The sequence below is a fragment of the Xyrauchen texanus genome, chromosome 39 (genome assembly GCF_025860055.1).
Source record: "Xyrauchen texanus isolate HMW12.3.18 chromosome 39, RBS_HiC_50CHRs, whole genome shotgun sequence".
In the NCBI taxonomy this organism is placed as follows: domain Eukaryota; kingdom Metazoa; phylum Chordata; class Actinopteri; order Cypriniformes; family Catostomidae; genus Xyrauchen; species Xyrauchen texanus.
Genome location: NC_068314.1, coordinates 13,776,030 through 13,789,564, shown reverse-complemented (window position 1 = coordinate 13,789,564; position 13,535 = coordinate 13,776,030). Strand labels below are relative to the sequence as shown.

Genomic DNA, 13,535 nt, shown 5'->3' with positions numbered 1-13,535 from the left:
GTAAGTTATCTTTAATAGTTTTAAACAGAATTTTAGAGGTTCTAAAAGAAAAAGTAATAGTGATTAGTGAATGAGAATAGCACTGCTGTGTCCTACTAACCTCCAGTAGCAATGATACAGCCAAATATTTTGAGGTGGATTATTCTGAAATATTAGTAGAGCACCCAGTGGATTTAAAAAAAATACATATTAAAATGTGTAGACAGGTTGAGATCTAAAGTACCGATATTTTCCAGATAACAACTCGGATCACCTTAAAGAACAAACTTTGAATTAAAATCATAGCCTAGTTTGTTTGACATGATGTATTTCCAGGATGCATAAAAGCAGTATTTTGCCAGATTTGTAACTGCACAAAAACAATCACAAACCCATTTTAATAGTCAGGTGTAAAAAAAAAAAAAAAAAAAAAAAAAAAACGTGCGCATATCACAGTTGGTGGAGTATTTAGTGAACTAGAAGAGGGTTGTATAACATTTCTGCTCTTTTGACATGTGATGGCCGCCAACAGGAGGCTGGTACAGCTTGGTGCAGAACACCCCCTCACATATCCCTCAAACTAGATATTAACTGTGCTTTCAAACTGTTCCTAAACAATGCACTAAAACTGAATTTGCATGATGCTCAGCATAATACATCAGTAAGCAAAATAATTCACTGTGATATTACATTTGACAAATGTGTTGAATGTGTCGTACTGTTATTCCGTAAAAAGCATTTAGAGTATGAAGTCATTCAAACTATCTTGCCCAACTATGCATCCCATATTACAACGCAAAGTTGAGAGCTCTGAGGGTTACAGCACAGGAATCTCTGCATGCTACACGTTTTTCATGAGGTTAGCACATTTAAGAGCATGTGCAACCATCTTAGGCGATTGACATGAAACGCATTATTATTATTATATTATTTATTAAGGTTTGTAACGTAGCTACTCATCTAAACTCCATGGATATAATATGCATGAGATAATACATTAAACATGTTTAAATGCCTTTCCATTCTTAAAAATCACAAACTTATCACAATGGTTTCAAATATACAAACGTGCGTACTTATTCGATGTTGTGCGAGTAGTATATATATTCATATTTTCGAGTTGCTAAAAGACGTAGACAAACTTTTTAGTGTCACAGAAACATGCGTTAACTTTAATTTTTATATTCACTTTCCCCATTGACATATAAGCCACTAAGAGTAGCATACAAAATGAAAATCGCAATGATCGTGAAAGTGTTTAGACCCGATAACGTCACGGGCGTCCGTTACTTTTATCGATAAATACTCCACATATGTATCAACCAAAACAATGAGAAAATATTAAAATAAAAAGCGTATTGTTTTACCGTCATAGCACAGAATGCCAATGTTGTTGTTCATTTTGTCCAAGTACTGGTAGTTCAACAGGTCCATGTTGGTAAAAAGCATTTATGGACTTAATCGCAGAGCAGCTTGTCTTTTTCTCTCGTCCGGAGCGCGTAAAAAGGCCCAGCCTTCAACTTCAAACAGAGCGATATAAAACTAATATAACCCGAACAGGTTAAGTACCAAAACAAGTAGAAGTACTTTAACGCAACTTTAAGGAGTTTTCTCGTACGAAAAGAAATGTATTTGAAGACAAAGGGGGTCGCGCCAGTTCTCCTCACAGCCCGCTGTAAGTCGACTGCACTGACACGCAGCCTATGCTCTGTACGTCTCCAATGCGCGCTCCCACGCTCCTCTGTGCGCGCCGCCGCACTCTGGGCATGCCCACCAATTCCCGCGAGACTTTCATCCCTCCCAAACGCATGGGAATCAGAATCAGGAGATGAATATTGTACAAAAGGAAAACAGTGGATAGTCGTTTTTGTTACTATTGAAAAGTTATTGGTTGGCAAAAAATAAGCACTCGTGAGTAACTATTCCAATAGTGACTAGTATTTATTCCATTGTTAGTATTGCAAATTAATTCTATAAAGGTGAACTTTGTTTCTGACAGGCATCTACTCCAAATGTTACTACTAGTTAATTTAACAATTAATGCTTTTGACCGTTCAAAAAAACAATTTAATGTGAACAAGTGAAAAGTAGAAAGTTATTATGAACAATTCAAACAGATCAGATGAAAACTTTAATAATAACTAATTAGTGTCATTTAGATTTATTCCAACCTGTCAAACAACACACACACACACACACACACACACAGTCAGAAGCTTACATACACTTAGTTCATAATTTTTTTTTTTTTAACCACTTCACAGACTTCATATTAGGAAACTATAGTTTTGGCAAGTTGTTTGGAACATCTTCTTTGTGCATGACACAAGTCATTTTTCCAACTATTGTTTACAGACAGATTGTTTCACTTTTAATTGAATTTTACATACTATAAATTAACTGTGCCTTTATGCAGCTGTCAAGCCTTTAGGCAATTAGCCAATTAGCTTAGAGTCCGTTGGAGGCGTACCTGTGGATGTATTTTAAGGCCTACCTTCAAACACCGTGCCTATTTGCTTGACATCATGGGAAAATCAAAAGAAATCAGCCAAAATCTCTACAAGTCTGGTTCATACTTGAGAGCAATTTCCAAATGCCTGAAGGTACCACATTCATCTGTACAAACAATAGTATGGAAGTATATACACCATGGGACCACTCAGTCATCATACCGCACAGGAAGATGTCGCATTCAGTCTTCTAGAGATGAACGTAGTTTGGTGCGAAATGTGCAAATCAATCCCAGAACAACAGCAAAGTACCTTGTGAATATGCTGGGGGAAACAGGTAGACAAGTATCTATATCCACAGTAAAATGTGTCCTATATCAAAATAACCTGAAAAGCTGCTCAGCAAGGAAGAAGCCACTGCTCCAAAACTGCCATAAAAAAGCCAGACTACAGTTTTCGAGTGCACATGGTGACAAAGATCTTACTTTTTGGAGAAATGTCCTGTGGCCTGATGTAACACAAATTGAACTGTTTGGCCATAATGACCATCGCTATGTTTGGAGGAAAAAGGTGAGGCTTGCAAGCCGAAGAACACCATCACAACCGTGAAGCGGGGTGGCAGCATCATGTTGTGGTTGTGCTTTGCTGCAGGAGGGACTGGTACACTTCACAAAATAGATGGCATCACAAAGGAAAATTATGTGGATATATTGAAGCAACATACACTTTCATGTAGGTTTAAGAATTTTTTGTATTATTATTATTATTTATATACAGACAACAAATCGATAATATCTGTTGCACTTTGTGTGGGTATCATTCAAATCTCTATTAATTTCATGGACTATGTGAATCTACAAGAGAGGCATGATAGATTAACACTAAAAAGCATAATTCAGGTAAAATTAAAAGACAAATAGAGGCAACAAATTAACAATATCATTATTTAAACATTGGACACTTTATAACGGATCAATATTCCATTCACATGGAAGTAGGCATCAGGTTAAATGTCAAACATTTTAAGGATATTGTATGTAATTGAAACTTTTGTACAGGCACTAACCTTAATTATATTCAGTGACACTCTACTCCCCTCTAGTGGTGTTGTCCTCTGAAATTAACTCCACAAAGCACACATGTGCAAACAAGGATGAGCTGAATAATTTTTTAGGAATTTCTGAGCCTTTATAAAAAGGTAGGACCCTTGTGAAACTAATTCAAAAACTATAAAAATTAAGAATAAATGTAATAGACAAGTTCATTGTTAAATGTCGCTGGTGCTATACACAAACACTAATACCGGAGTCTGAAAAGCTATCCACATAGAGCTAAAAAGTGTGTTAGAATTGGAATACCAAATTAGTTAACTGTAAATCATGCAAAGCTGCATTGATTATTCAGTAAAGTGACCAGATTTCTAAAATGAAAACCAGGGATACATCATATCACATCATCTAGACCCATCACATCTATCATATCATGTCAGCTGTCAACATGTTCAAATTTCAAATGTTATTTTCTATCAATTAAGAAAGGGTTTTGACCATGTCAAAGTTGTTCTGTGATGAACTATGTTATGTCATACTCTAACATAATATTTTCAATGACACTAAGCAATCAACACTCTCCTTTCACATTAGCATGACAATCGTGTGGTCAGTATGCATCCAACACACAATATACAAGTACAGTGGGACACTGTCTGATCATTTGTCACTGGCGTTCTTTTAAAATATTGTATATTCCAAATGGCTTAGGCCCTCGCACAATGCCATTTCAAATACTTTTGATCTCCACTACAATAGATATAAAAGGAAGAAATATTTAAGCAATTTCACATGACCATGTGTGCTGCTATTCTGATTATCAGGCACAATACAACATTCAATTGTAAACTGAATTTATACATTGATGATTGTAATTAATACATGTAAAATGTTCGTTAATATGAAAATGATGTTAGAAAATCGAATTCGCTTTTGTATCCCATTCTGCATACTGTATCCCTTTGTAACTGTATTCACCCTAACTAATTATTGTATCGATTAAATACAGAGAAACAATGACGAAGCTCTTGCATAAATTCCAAAAAGTTCATTCACTCTTGTCCAGTTTTCAATATCAAAGCTAGCATAAGCAAGCAATTACAGAATGGAAAATTGTTGGCTCTGCTGCTTGGCCTTTCCTGTGACATTAGGTATTATTTCACTTTATGGGCTGTTTTGAATGCAAAGTTAATAACTGATATTTCTGAGGGCAACTCCAGCCAGGAACAGGCCACCAAAAATGGTGAAAGTGGAACATCTGGTCACCCTACATTTCAGTAACTTTAGATAGTATTGTGGGATCATGGGAACCAACACCATTTTGACAAAGAAAACAGGCCTAGGCCTAGTACTGATCCTAAAAGTCCTTAGTGTTTTTCTTGTTTAGTTTTATTTAAAATCTGTGCCTCAGCCATTGTTAAAAAAAAAACAACAACAAATTTGGAAAGTTACAGTCCCTTGGCTAAATGTGCTTTGATTTTATTTACAACCAGCACAGCTTAATGACTTCAGTTTCAGTCTGTTCCCCACACAAAGCTATTGTATGGCCTCAGAAGACTTGGGATATGGCTCACAAGTCATATGAACTAATTTAAATAGTGCTTTTCTGTCATTTTAGAGATTGACAGACCGAATATCCATTCACTTTCATTATATGGAAAAGAGCAGTCAGTACATTACAGTACATGTTCCACAGAAAACAACATGAGGGTGAGTAAATAATGACCAAATTTTCATTTTTGGGTGAACTAACCTCTAAGCAATGCAGATGATCAATGGATTATAAATTCCCGTCAATGTCCACTGAAAAATTATTGTGCAGTGTGCTCTAAATGATCTTAAGAAGGCTTTTTCCATCATTAGTTCATAGACTAGTAATAAGGCATTCATGTATTAATCAAAGATTAATCTAACACTAGTAATGTTTTCTTTGTAAACCATTTTATGGCATTGGTGTACTCATGAACCAGGAAGTTATAACAACTATCACTGTATCAGTAGCCTGGTTTCAAACTTTACAGCCAGTTAACCTTTAACAGACTGCTGTATTCCCAACCGAATGCAGCCCAAAGAACTGAAAAGAGCACTCAAGGGTTTATTCAAAGCCATGCCATTCATTTCCATTGACCTACGCCATCACAGCGAACTCGCTTACCGCCTCTCAATGGCCACGGGGATTAATGGTATTTTCACTCATTCACCCAACCCTCCCCATCACTACCTCACTCGTCTTTTCCTCTCTTTCCTTTCCAAAGGAAAATGGTTCTCACTGTGTTTCAAGAGGCATTGTCTCATATTTCACACACTCTGCAAAAAGGCCTGGCCAATCCTCAACAGAGCGATCGTTGAAAGAACTGCTTGATCCATTGTCATGGACAGGAACATCCTTCATGGAGTGAGGCTGAATAGTTGATCAGTTTTTAAGGTCACTGTGAAACGTTGTTCGCAACGCATTTTAATTCCATAATCTGTAAAGTTTACAGATATCTACAAAATCTCACAGTTTTTCTGAGAACAGGATATTCAACCAAAAATAAATAAATACAATTTATGAGGGACTTGATTTGATCAATTGATTGGATTGTGGAAATTGGTTGTTCAAATGGCAAAATGGAGCCACGTGTTTGGAAGGGAGGGGTTTCATTGCAAAATAAATGATTTAAAATGTCTTTTTTTTTTTTTTATCTGTATAATGTCACTTTTTGTTTTCTTTAGAATAGCATGCACCAATTAATTGTTCACAATTGAACTAGGATTAAATTAATATTTTGATTTCAGATTCACGCCTTAAAGTTCTACTGGGAAGTTTGGAAGTTGTAATTATGATGAAGTGATTTTGGTTGAAAACAAATGGACAATTTCATACTTCTCTCTTTTTCACTTACAGAGACTGAAATATTGTTGCGAATGCAACATAATGATGAACAAAGGATGTGCATTACATTTGTAATTAAGAATGATGGAAACTGTAGTTGTATTTCACAAGCCTGATCTCCTGAAAGTTATGTGACTGCTTAACATTTTTTGCATGATATATGAAATTATATTATGTGGTTGGCTCCTAAACTATGGAATAGTCTTCCTAGCATTGTTCGGGACTCAGAAACACTCTCTCAGTTTAAGTCTAGACTAAAGACTCATCTCTTCAGCCAGGCATACAGGTAATTTATCTCTCAACTTATAGTTATGCTGCATTGGTCAGGTCTGCCAGAACCAGAAACACTTCTCATAATCAATATCTGTTTTTTATTTTTTAATTGAATGACATCTACGCTAATATTATTCTATTTGTTTTCCGGCCTCGTCTTCGGGATACATTTTCCGAGGTTACCAGAGCCTGCCAGATCAATATCCGGTCCTGCCCGATGTCCCACTCCCACCACTGTGTCGTCGTCGAGTGATAATTATTAACTGCAGCCTGTGCCAGCTAGACATCGCTTCAGTCTACTAAGAAGGATTTCACTAAGGATGAACTGCTGCTAAATCTATCTGTGGCTCCTTGCACGTATCACTATCACGGTATTTCCGAAGGTGAAATGCCCATCGTATACTATAAAGAGAAGTGTTAAAATTGTCTCTCAAACAGTTGAGGTTTTCAAATAGTGTTTTTAAATAGTGTCATAAAAAGCAAAGGTGACATGGAAAACGCAAATGCTGAAACAACCACGTCAATTTCTGGTGCCCCATGGAACTACGTAAAAATTATTTTAGTATGTCATGGGCCTCTCTTTAAAGTCAATGGATAGCTGATAATGTTTATGATAATTAAAATTGCTTAAGCATCATGTCATGGATTTTGAGTGTGAATAATAGTCTGGGATGTACCATGTTTATGGATAACATGTATTAATTATTTGTATTTTTTTTAAAAACACAGAATTGATATATTTTTAACATTATCTGAAGTGGTACCACAAAACTCACTGCCACATACTTTAACGTTTTGTTAGTGTTTGTCAGGTTCTTGCTATGTTTTTTCATTTAAATAGTTGCATTATTTGGGTGTTTAAAGTGGTTGCTAAGTGAAACAAGGACATTCTGGGTGATTGTTAGGGTGTCGCTATGCTGTTACTAATGTGGTAATGTGGGGTGGTTATAGAGTGTTCTGAGTGGTTGCTAGGTGGTTGGTAGGTTCTTCTCAACAGAAATATGGCTTGGGTTCCTCCTTCAATGTAAGTCTAAGGAATTTTTTCACCTGTTTTATCATCTGCCAGTCAAAAATCTTAAGTTTGATGACTTAAAGAAATAGCATCCAAACCCTCTCCTCAACAGGCTACAAAATTTGAGGCATCATCACACACCTTTAATATTTAGGGTTAGGTGTTTGCTCCAATCCCTAAACCTAATTACGCTCTAAAGTAGTGATACTTGCCTTAGCAAAAATAACTTATTAAAAGGAGCTTTGTATTAGAAGTTGTTCAGTTAGCAAATATGAAGCAGGCTGTTCAACTGGCCACCATGTTCAAACCATCTTGGGTTAAGATTAATTCTTACACAACACTGATCTGTGATTTTCTCACACCAACACTTTGATAACTGTGGGCTTCAGATTAAGGGTATGTTGCAATTGCCCGATTGTGTCCAAAGAATTGGCATTCTTAATCTAAAGTGATTTTAAATTAGATTCCAGACATGTACAGTATATGCTATACAGTATATTGACAAAATTACAAGGGCTGTCATTAATTTAGTGGTATTACTTATGTTTATGAAAATTGATATGTTGAAAATATTTAAGGGTAACACTTTACAATAAGGTTCCATTTGTTAACACTAGTTAATGCAATATGTATTATGAAAAAACATTGAACAATATCTACAGTATATATTTTTTTTTTACAGCATTTATTAATCTTTGTTAATGTTAGTTAATTAAAATACAATTGTTCATTGTTAGTAGTGGTCGGTCGACCAATATATTGAAAAAGCCGATAAATAGGCCGATATTCTGACTTTTTTAATTATCGGATGATAAATATTCCTGTTTGGCTGATTTATTTCTTGAGGGAGCCAAAAATAACCTGCTTGCATGTGAAGCAACAGAGCAATGTAAACGACAAGTCACTGTTCATTTTGCTGTTACATGCCATCATGTTACTACAATAATAGACCGGTGTGCAATACAGTGCCATTTAAACAGTCCGTATATCAGAGCTGCAGCAGACATGTTCGAGCTCATAATGTTAAAGTGCATGCCTGCTTTATTATCCCTCTCTCTCCTCAACAATTCCCTGTACCTTTTAACTGTCTTGTCTAATGATAAAAAGGCAAATATCAATACAACTAATATCATACATGTCTGCAAATTTGTGCATATCTCGTTTAAACAGATGTAATAAACCAACCTCACACAACTTCAGCAGATCCAGCATCCAGTGGAACACTCATAAATCTTCCTCTGAAGCACGTATTCTAATAGTCTCTCCTCAACAATTCCCTGTAACTATTCTAAAAGGCAAATATCAATAGAAATTATATTATATACAGTCTGCAAAATGCAGATATCTCATTTAAACTGATATCATTAACGAACCTTAAGAAAATCCAGCGTTTTCCTGCTGTCGAGAGCTCATCTAATATCTTCATCTGAAGCACGTATCTATCAGCCAGAATCAAAAACTTTAGGATCAAGATCATTACGGTCACTCCATAAAAATCCAAGCCATTTAAACTGTCAGGAGATTGAGACTCGTGCTGGATCTGCTGCCTTTGTTTTCGGATACAGACCAAGGTAAAATCGCTTCACGTGTGCTGTAGGTAAATGTCTTATTCACTATGCACTGTATGTACAATTGGTTTGATTTGTTATTTTTTGAGTAAATGCAATTCCTAATGTGGACATTCCATCCATGGTTGCTGGACTACTGTGTGTACTGTTATTTCCTTCTTCCTAATAATATATTGACAATTTCTTCACGTGATTCTTCAATAAATTATTAAAATTATGACTAAATAGATATCTGAAGAAACTGCTATCTACCTTTTAAAATACAATATAATTTTTTTATTTTTGTGTGAAATCAGTATCAGAATGTATTATATTGCCAAGTATGCTTACACATATAAGGAATTTGTCTTCATGACAGAAGCTTCCAGTGCACAAACAATACAACAAAACAGAGATAATACAAATATAGTATAAAAATAAAGTGAATAGAAAATATAAATATATAGAAATACACAATAAGACAATAAAAAATAAAATAAAAATTATATATATATATATATATATATATATATATATATATATATATATATATATATATATATACACACACACACACACACACACACATGTATGAATCCAAATCTGTTATATACAGATGCAGGGGAATGTATGGCATTCCAATGCATGGCAAAGGACAGAACCAATTGCTGCTGAGTAGAACTGTATCAGCGCTTGTGGTAGGCTGTGAACTTCTTCAACTGGCGAAGGAAGTACAACCTCTGCTGGGCCTTTTTCACAATGGAGTCAATGTCGGTCTTCCACTTCAGGTCATGTGAGATGGTAGTGCCCAGGAACCTAAATGACTCCACTGCTACCACAGTGCTATTTAGAATGGTGAGCAGACCAATGTTGGGGTGTTCCTTCTAAAGTCCACTGTTTTGAGGGCGTTCAGCCCCAGGTTGTTTTGACTGCCCAAGTGTGTCAGCCGTTCAACCTCCCATCTGTTTATAAAGTCAAAGTCATCTTGGATGAGGTCCATGATAGTAGTGTTGTCTGCAAACTTCAAGAGCTTGACAGAGGGGTCCTTGGTGATGCAGTCATTGGTATACAGGGAGAAAAGTAGTGGGGAGAGCACACATATCCCTGGGGGCACTAGTGCTGATCTTACAGGCGCTGTCTTAATAGCTGCAGCCTGTCCATCAGAAAGCTGGTGAGCCACTGACAGAGAGACGTGGGATCAGAGAGTTGGTGTAATTTAGTCTGGAGCATAGCCAGGATGATGATGTTGAAAGCCAAACTGAAGTCCACAAAAAGGATCCTTACATATGTCCCTGGTCTGTCCAGATGTGGCAGGATATGATGCAATCCAATGTTGACTGCATCATCCACAGACCCGTTTGCTCGATAAGCAAATTGAAGGGGATCTAGAAAGGGTCCAGTGATGTCCTTCAGGTTGGCCAACACCAGTCTCTAAAATGACTCCATGACCCCAGACGTCAGGGCGACAGGTCTGTAGACATTAAGTCCTGTGATTTTGGGTTTCTTTGGGACAGGAATGATGGTGGAGCATTTGAAGCAGCAGTGATCTTCACATTTCACTATTGATCTATTGAAGATCTGTGTGAAGATGGAGGCCAGCTGGTCAGCACAGGATTTTAGACAAGTGGGTGAAACACCATCTGGTGTCTGCAGCCTCAAATACACTCAAATCAGTGCTGTCAAAGCATGCTTGTATTTCCAGCTCTACTTCATTGGTTCATCACTTTACTACAGGTTTAGCTGGTTTTAGTTTAATTTTAGAAATTGAAATATAGTGCTTTATTGAGTAAATATAGTGCTAAATAAGAGTTTGATTATAATGTTTTGTGCAATTTTATGTTCGTAATTTACTATATAAAATTGTGTGATATATCTGTACTGTATCTGCCTATCTGCCACCCTGCTCTCTGGATTTCGGTAATTCTAAATGAGAACGGCCCCAATGTTGGTGACTTTGGGGGTGCTGCTGCCTTGTAATGTTGTACATTTCTATCTCTGTATTGCAATTAGTTCAACTCCTGTGGTTTTGAAAGTGCTTTATAAATAAAGTTGAGTTGAATTATATGAATTAAAATATTTATTGTATAATATATTTATAATTATTATATACTAAAACAGAGTGTCAATTTGCTCCCTGCTGTAAATAGCATCTGCCACACAGTGCAGCTATTTGCTCCCCAATAGTCTGTTGGAACCACAATAGATGTTGCTGCAGTGGCCTGTGGTGTAAATATGGTGTGTGAATGTGTACTGTAATAACCAAGGTTATTTTTTTCTAAGGTAAGGTTAAGGTTAGGTTTAGGGGTAGAGGTTAATGTATTGTGTTTCTGGAACTCTAAATAAACACAAACACTACAATGATTCCCATACTGTATATTAGTATTTAAATATGGGAGCAAATAGTATCTGACACTATTAGCAAAAGGGTGCAATTAGTATCTGCCATTATTTTCACCAGGGTTGGGGTGAAAATAATAACTGCCACAATTTGCACTGGGGTGTAAATTGCATATACCATTATTTGCACCAGGGTCTTTAATCTTTAATTGGGGGCCTTTCATGTAATTAATTACTCAGCACACCATGTAATTAATTAGATAAATCTTAACAACAAATTACATTTATTTCCAAATTCACATCAAATATTGTCAGAGTAATTCATCACTAAATTTAGGGGTTGCGAATATGATGATTTATATTAATTTAAATATATGTTCACAACTCATGTTGCATGTGTTTTATGATGTTTGCAGGGGTTTCCAAATGAAACATTTTTTTTCAAGTGAACTACAGACATCCCCTGATCAGCGATAGCTAATGCAGCAGACCCGGCGCCAGACACAAATTCACGGACGGGCATTCAATTTTTTTCAGGGGGGCACAACTGAGATAAACCTAATCCCCTAATTGCATAATAACATTAAATGATATGACCGATTATGAATTGAATATGTATGATACAATGATAATGATCGATAGTAGCCTGTTACATAATGTACTGACGCTATACAAATTCATAACTGACACTAAAGATTTGTGCTGTTTAGGCTCACGCAGCCTCTCGATGAAACAAATAGGCCTAACTGCAGCTCACACAAAGAAACTCAGTTAGCATACTGCGGTAAAAAATTCAAAATGTGTAAGTTAGTTTTTATATTTATAACATGAAGCAACACCATACAACCAAGTGCTGAATACCATCACGATTGAAAATGTAACACTGATTTCGACAGTTCAATAAACAAGTAATTCATATTAAGTCACTTACATTTTAGATGCAATATTGACTTTTTGTTCTATTTTAAAACAAAGATCCCAGCAGAAACAGAACGCATCTCACAGTCAACCGCCTGCCACCTGTGGCCGTGACGTCCCTTGCTTGAGGCTATGGCTTTGGTAAGTAACGTTAGACCAACTAGTATCGCTGGAATGGCTAGCCTCTGCAGTGTTGGGAGTTGGATCGACCTCTTGTGAACTGCTACACGCTGGGTCTTCTTCCCTTACCTCGCTGCTCTCTTCGGCGGGCACTAGTGACTCACAGGGCGGGCCAGGCCCCCCAATGCCCGCCCATGGCGCCGGGACTGTAATGCAGCCTTAACCCGATTCATGACAACTCAGGAGATGTTATGATTATAACATTCCCTCAAATTTGGCATCTTTGAATATTTATGAAGTATTCATTCTAAATCTGAGATACTGAGGCACAATAAGGACATTATACCACCTTTCTGTCTCTTTGATCAGAGAGAAAAAACATAGTAAATCATTAAACACATTGTAACCCTCAAGATTATGTCATATTTGACTAATGAAGTATTTCTCATGCCACTGATCCATTACAAAAGTTTGGTTATAATCAAAGGTGTGTAATTGAGATCAACATTATGCAACCTGTGGTATTAACTTAAGTGCTGTGAATAAGTGGAGGGCCTGAGAGATACTAGCTTACACATATGATAGGAGCACATTTGACAAGCATGTTTCTAGGGGACAGTGTATTGTTCTTGTTGTTTTGGAAAAGAAATTGGATCCTTCATGCTGCCGGGGAGAGCTGGTGGAGATTACCCATACAGGAGAATTAAACCCATGGGAGAGAAGTACACCTCCAGGAGACAGAGACAACAGAAGCGGTCACTTACAGTGGGAGCGTATAGTATCAACACTAATGCATACTAACATGATGCTTCTGTGAAGTTTGATAGGTGGTGATGATAGAATGTGATCAACTCAATGTGCTGAGGTTAAAATGTTGTTAAAAGGTGCAGCCTTTTTACACAGGGATGCACCCATTTTTAAATGTGTGGCTGATATCAATAATACAGATAGTCATAATTATATGGCCGATAAATG

The 13,535-nt window shown here is 36.6% G+C and overlaps 1 protein-coding gene across 3 annotated transcripts in view; it reads right to left on the bottom strand.

The window, feature by feature from the left end:
- Positions 1–13,535, bottom strand: part of vgll4b (vestigial-like family member 4b) — a 74,309-nt gene that overhangs the window by 36,735 nt on the left and 24,039 nt on the right. Inside the window, exon 1 of one of the 3 annotated variants that reach the window (XM_052111716.1) lies at positions 1,347–1,713. The exons of the other annotated variants lie outside the window; for them this stretch is intronic. Within the exon in view, the coding sequence (XP_051967676.1) occupies positions 1,347–1,428 (82 nt within the window). The 5' untranslated portion in view covers positions 1,429–1,713. Of the gene's footprint in view, positions 1–1,346; positions 1,714–13,535 lie in introns of those variants that run through there. 3 annotated transcript variants of the gene reach the window in all.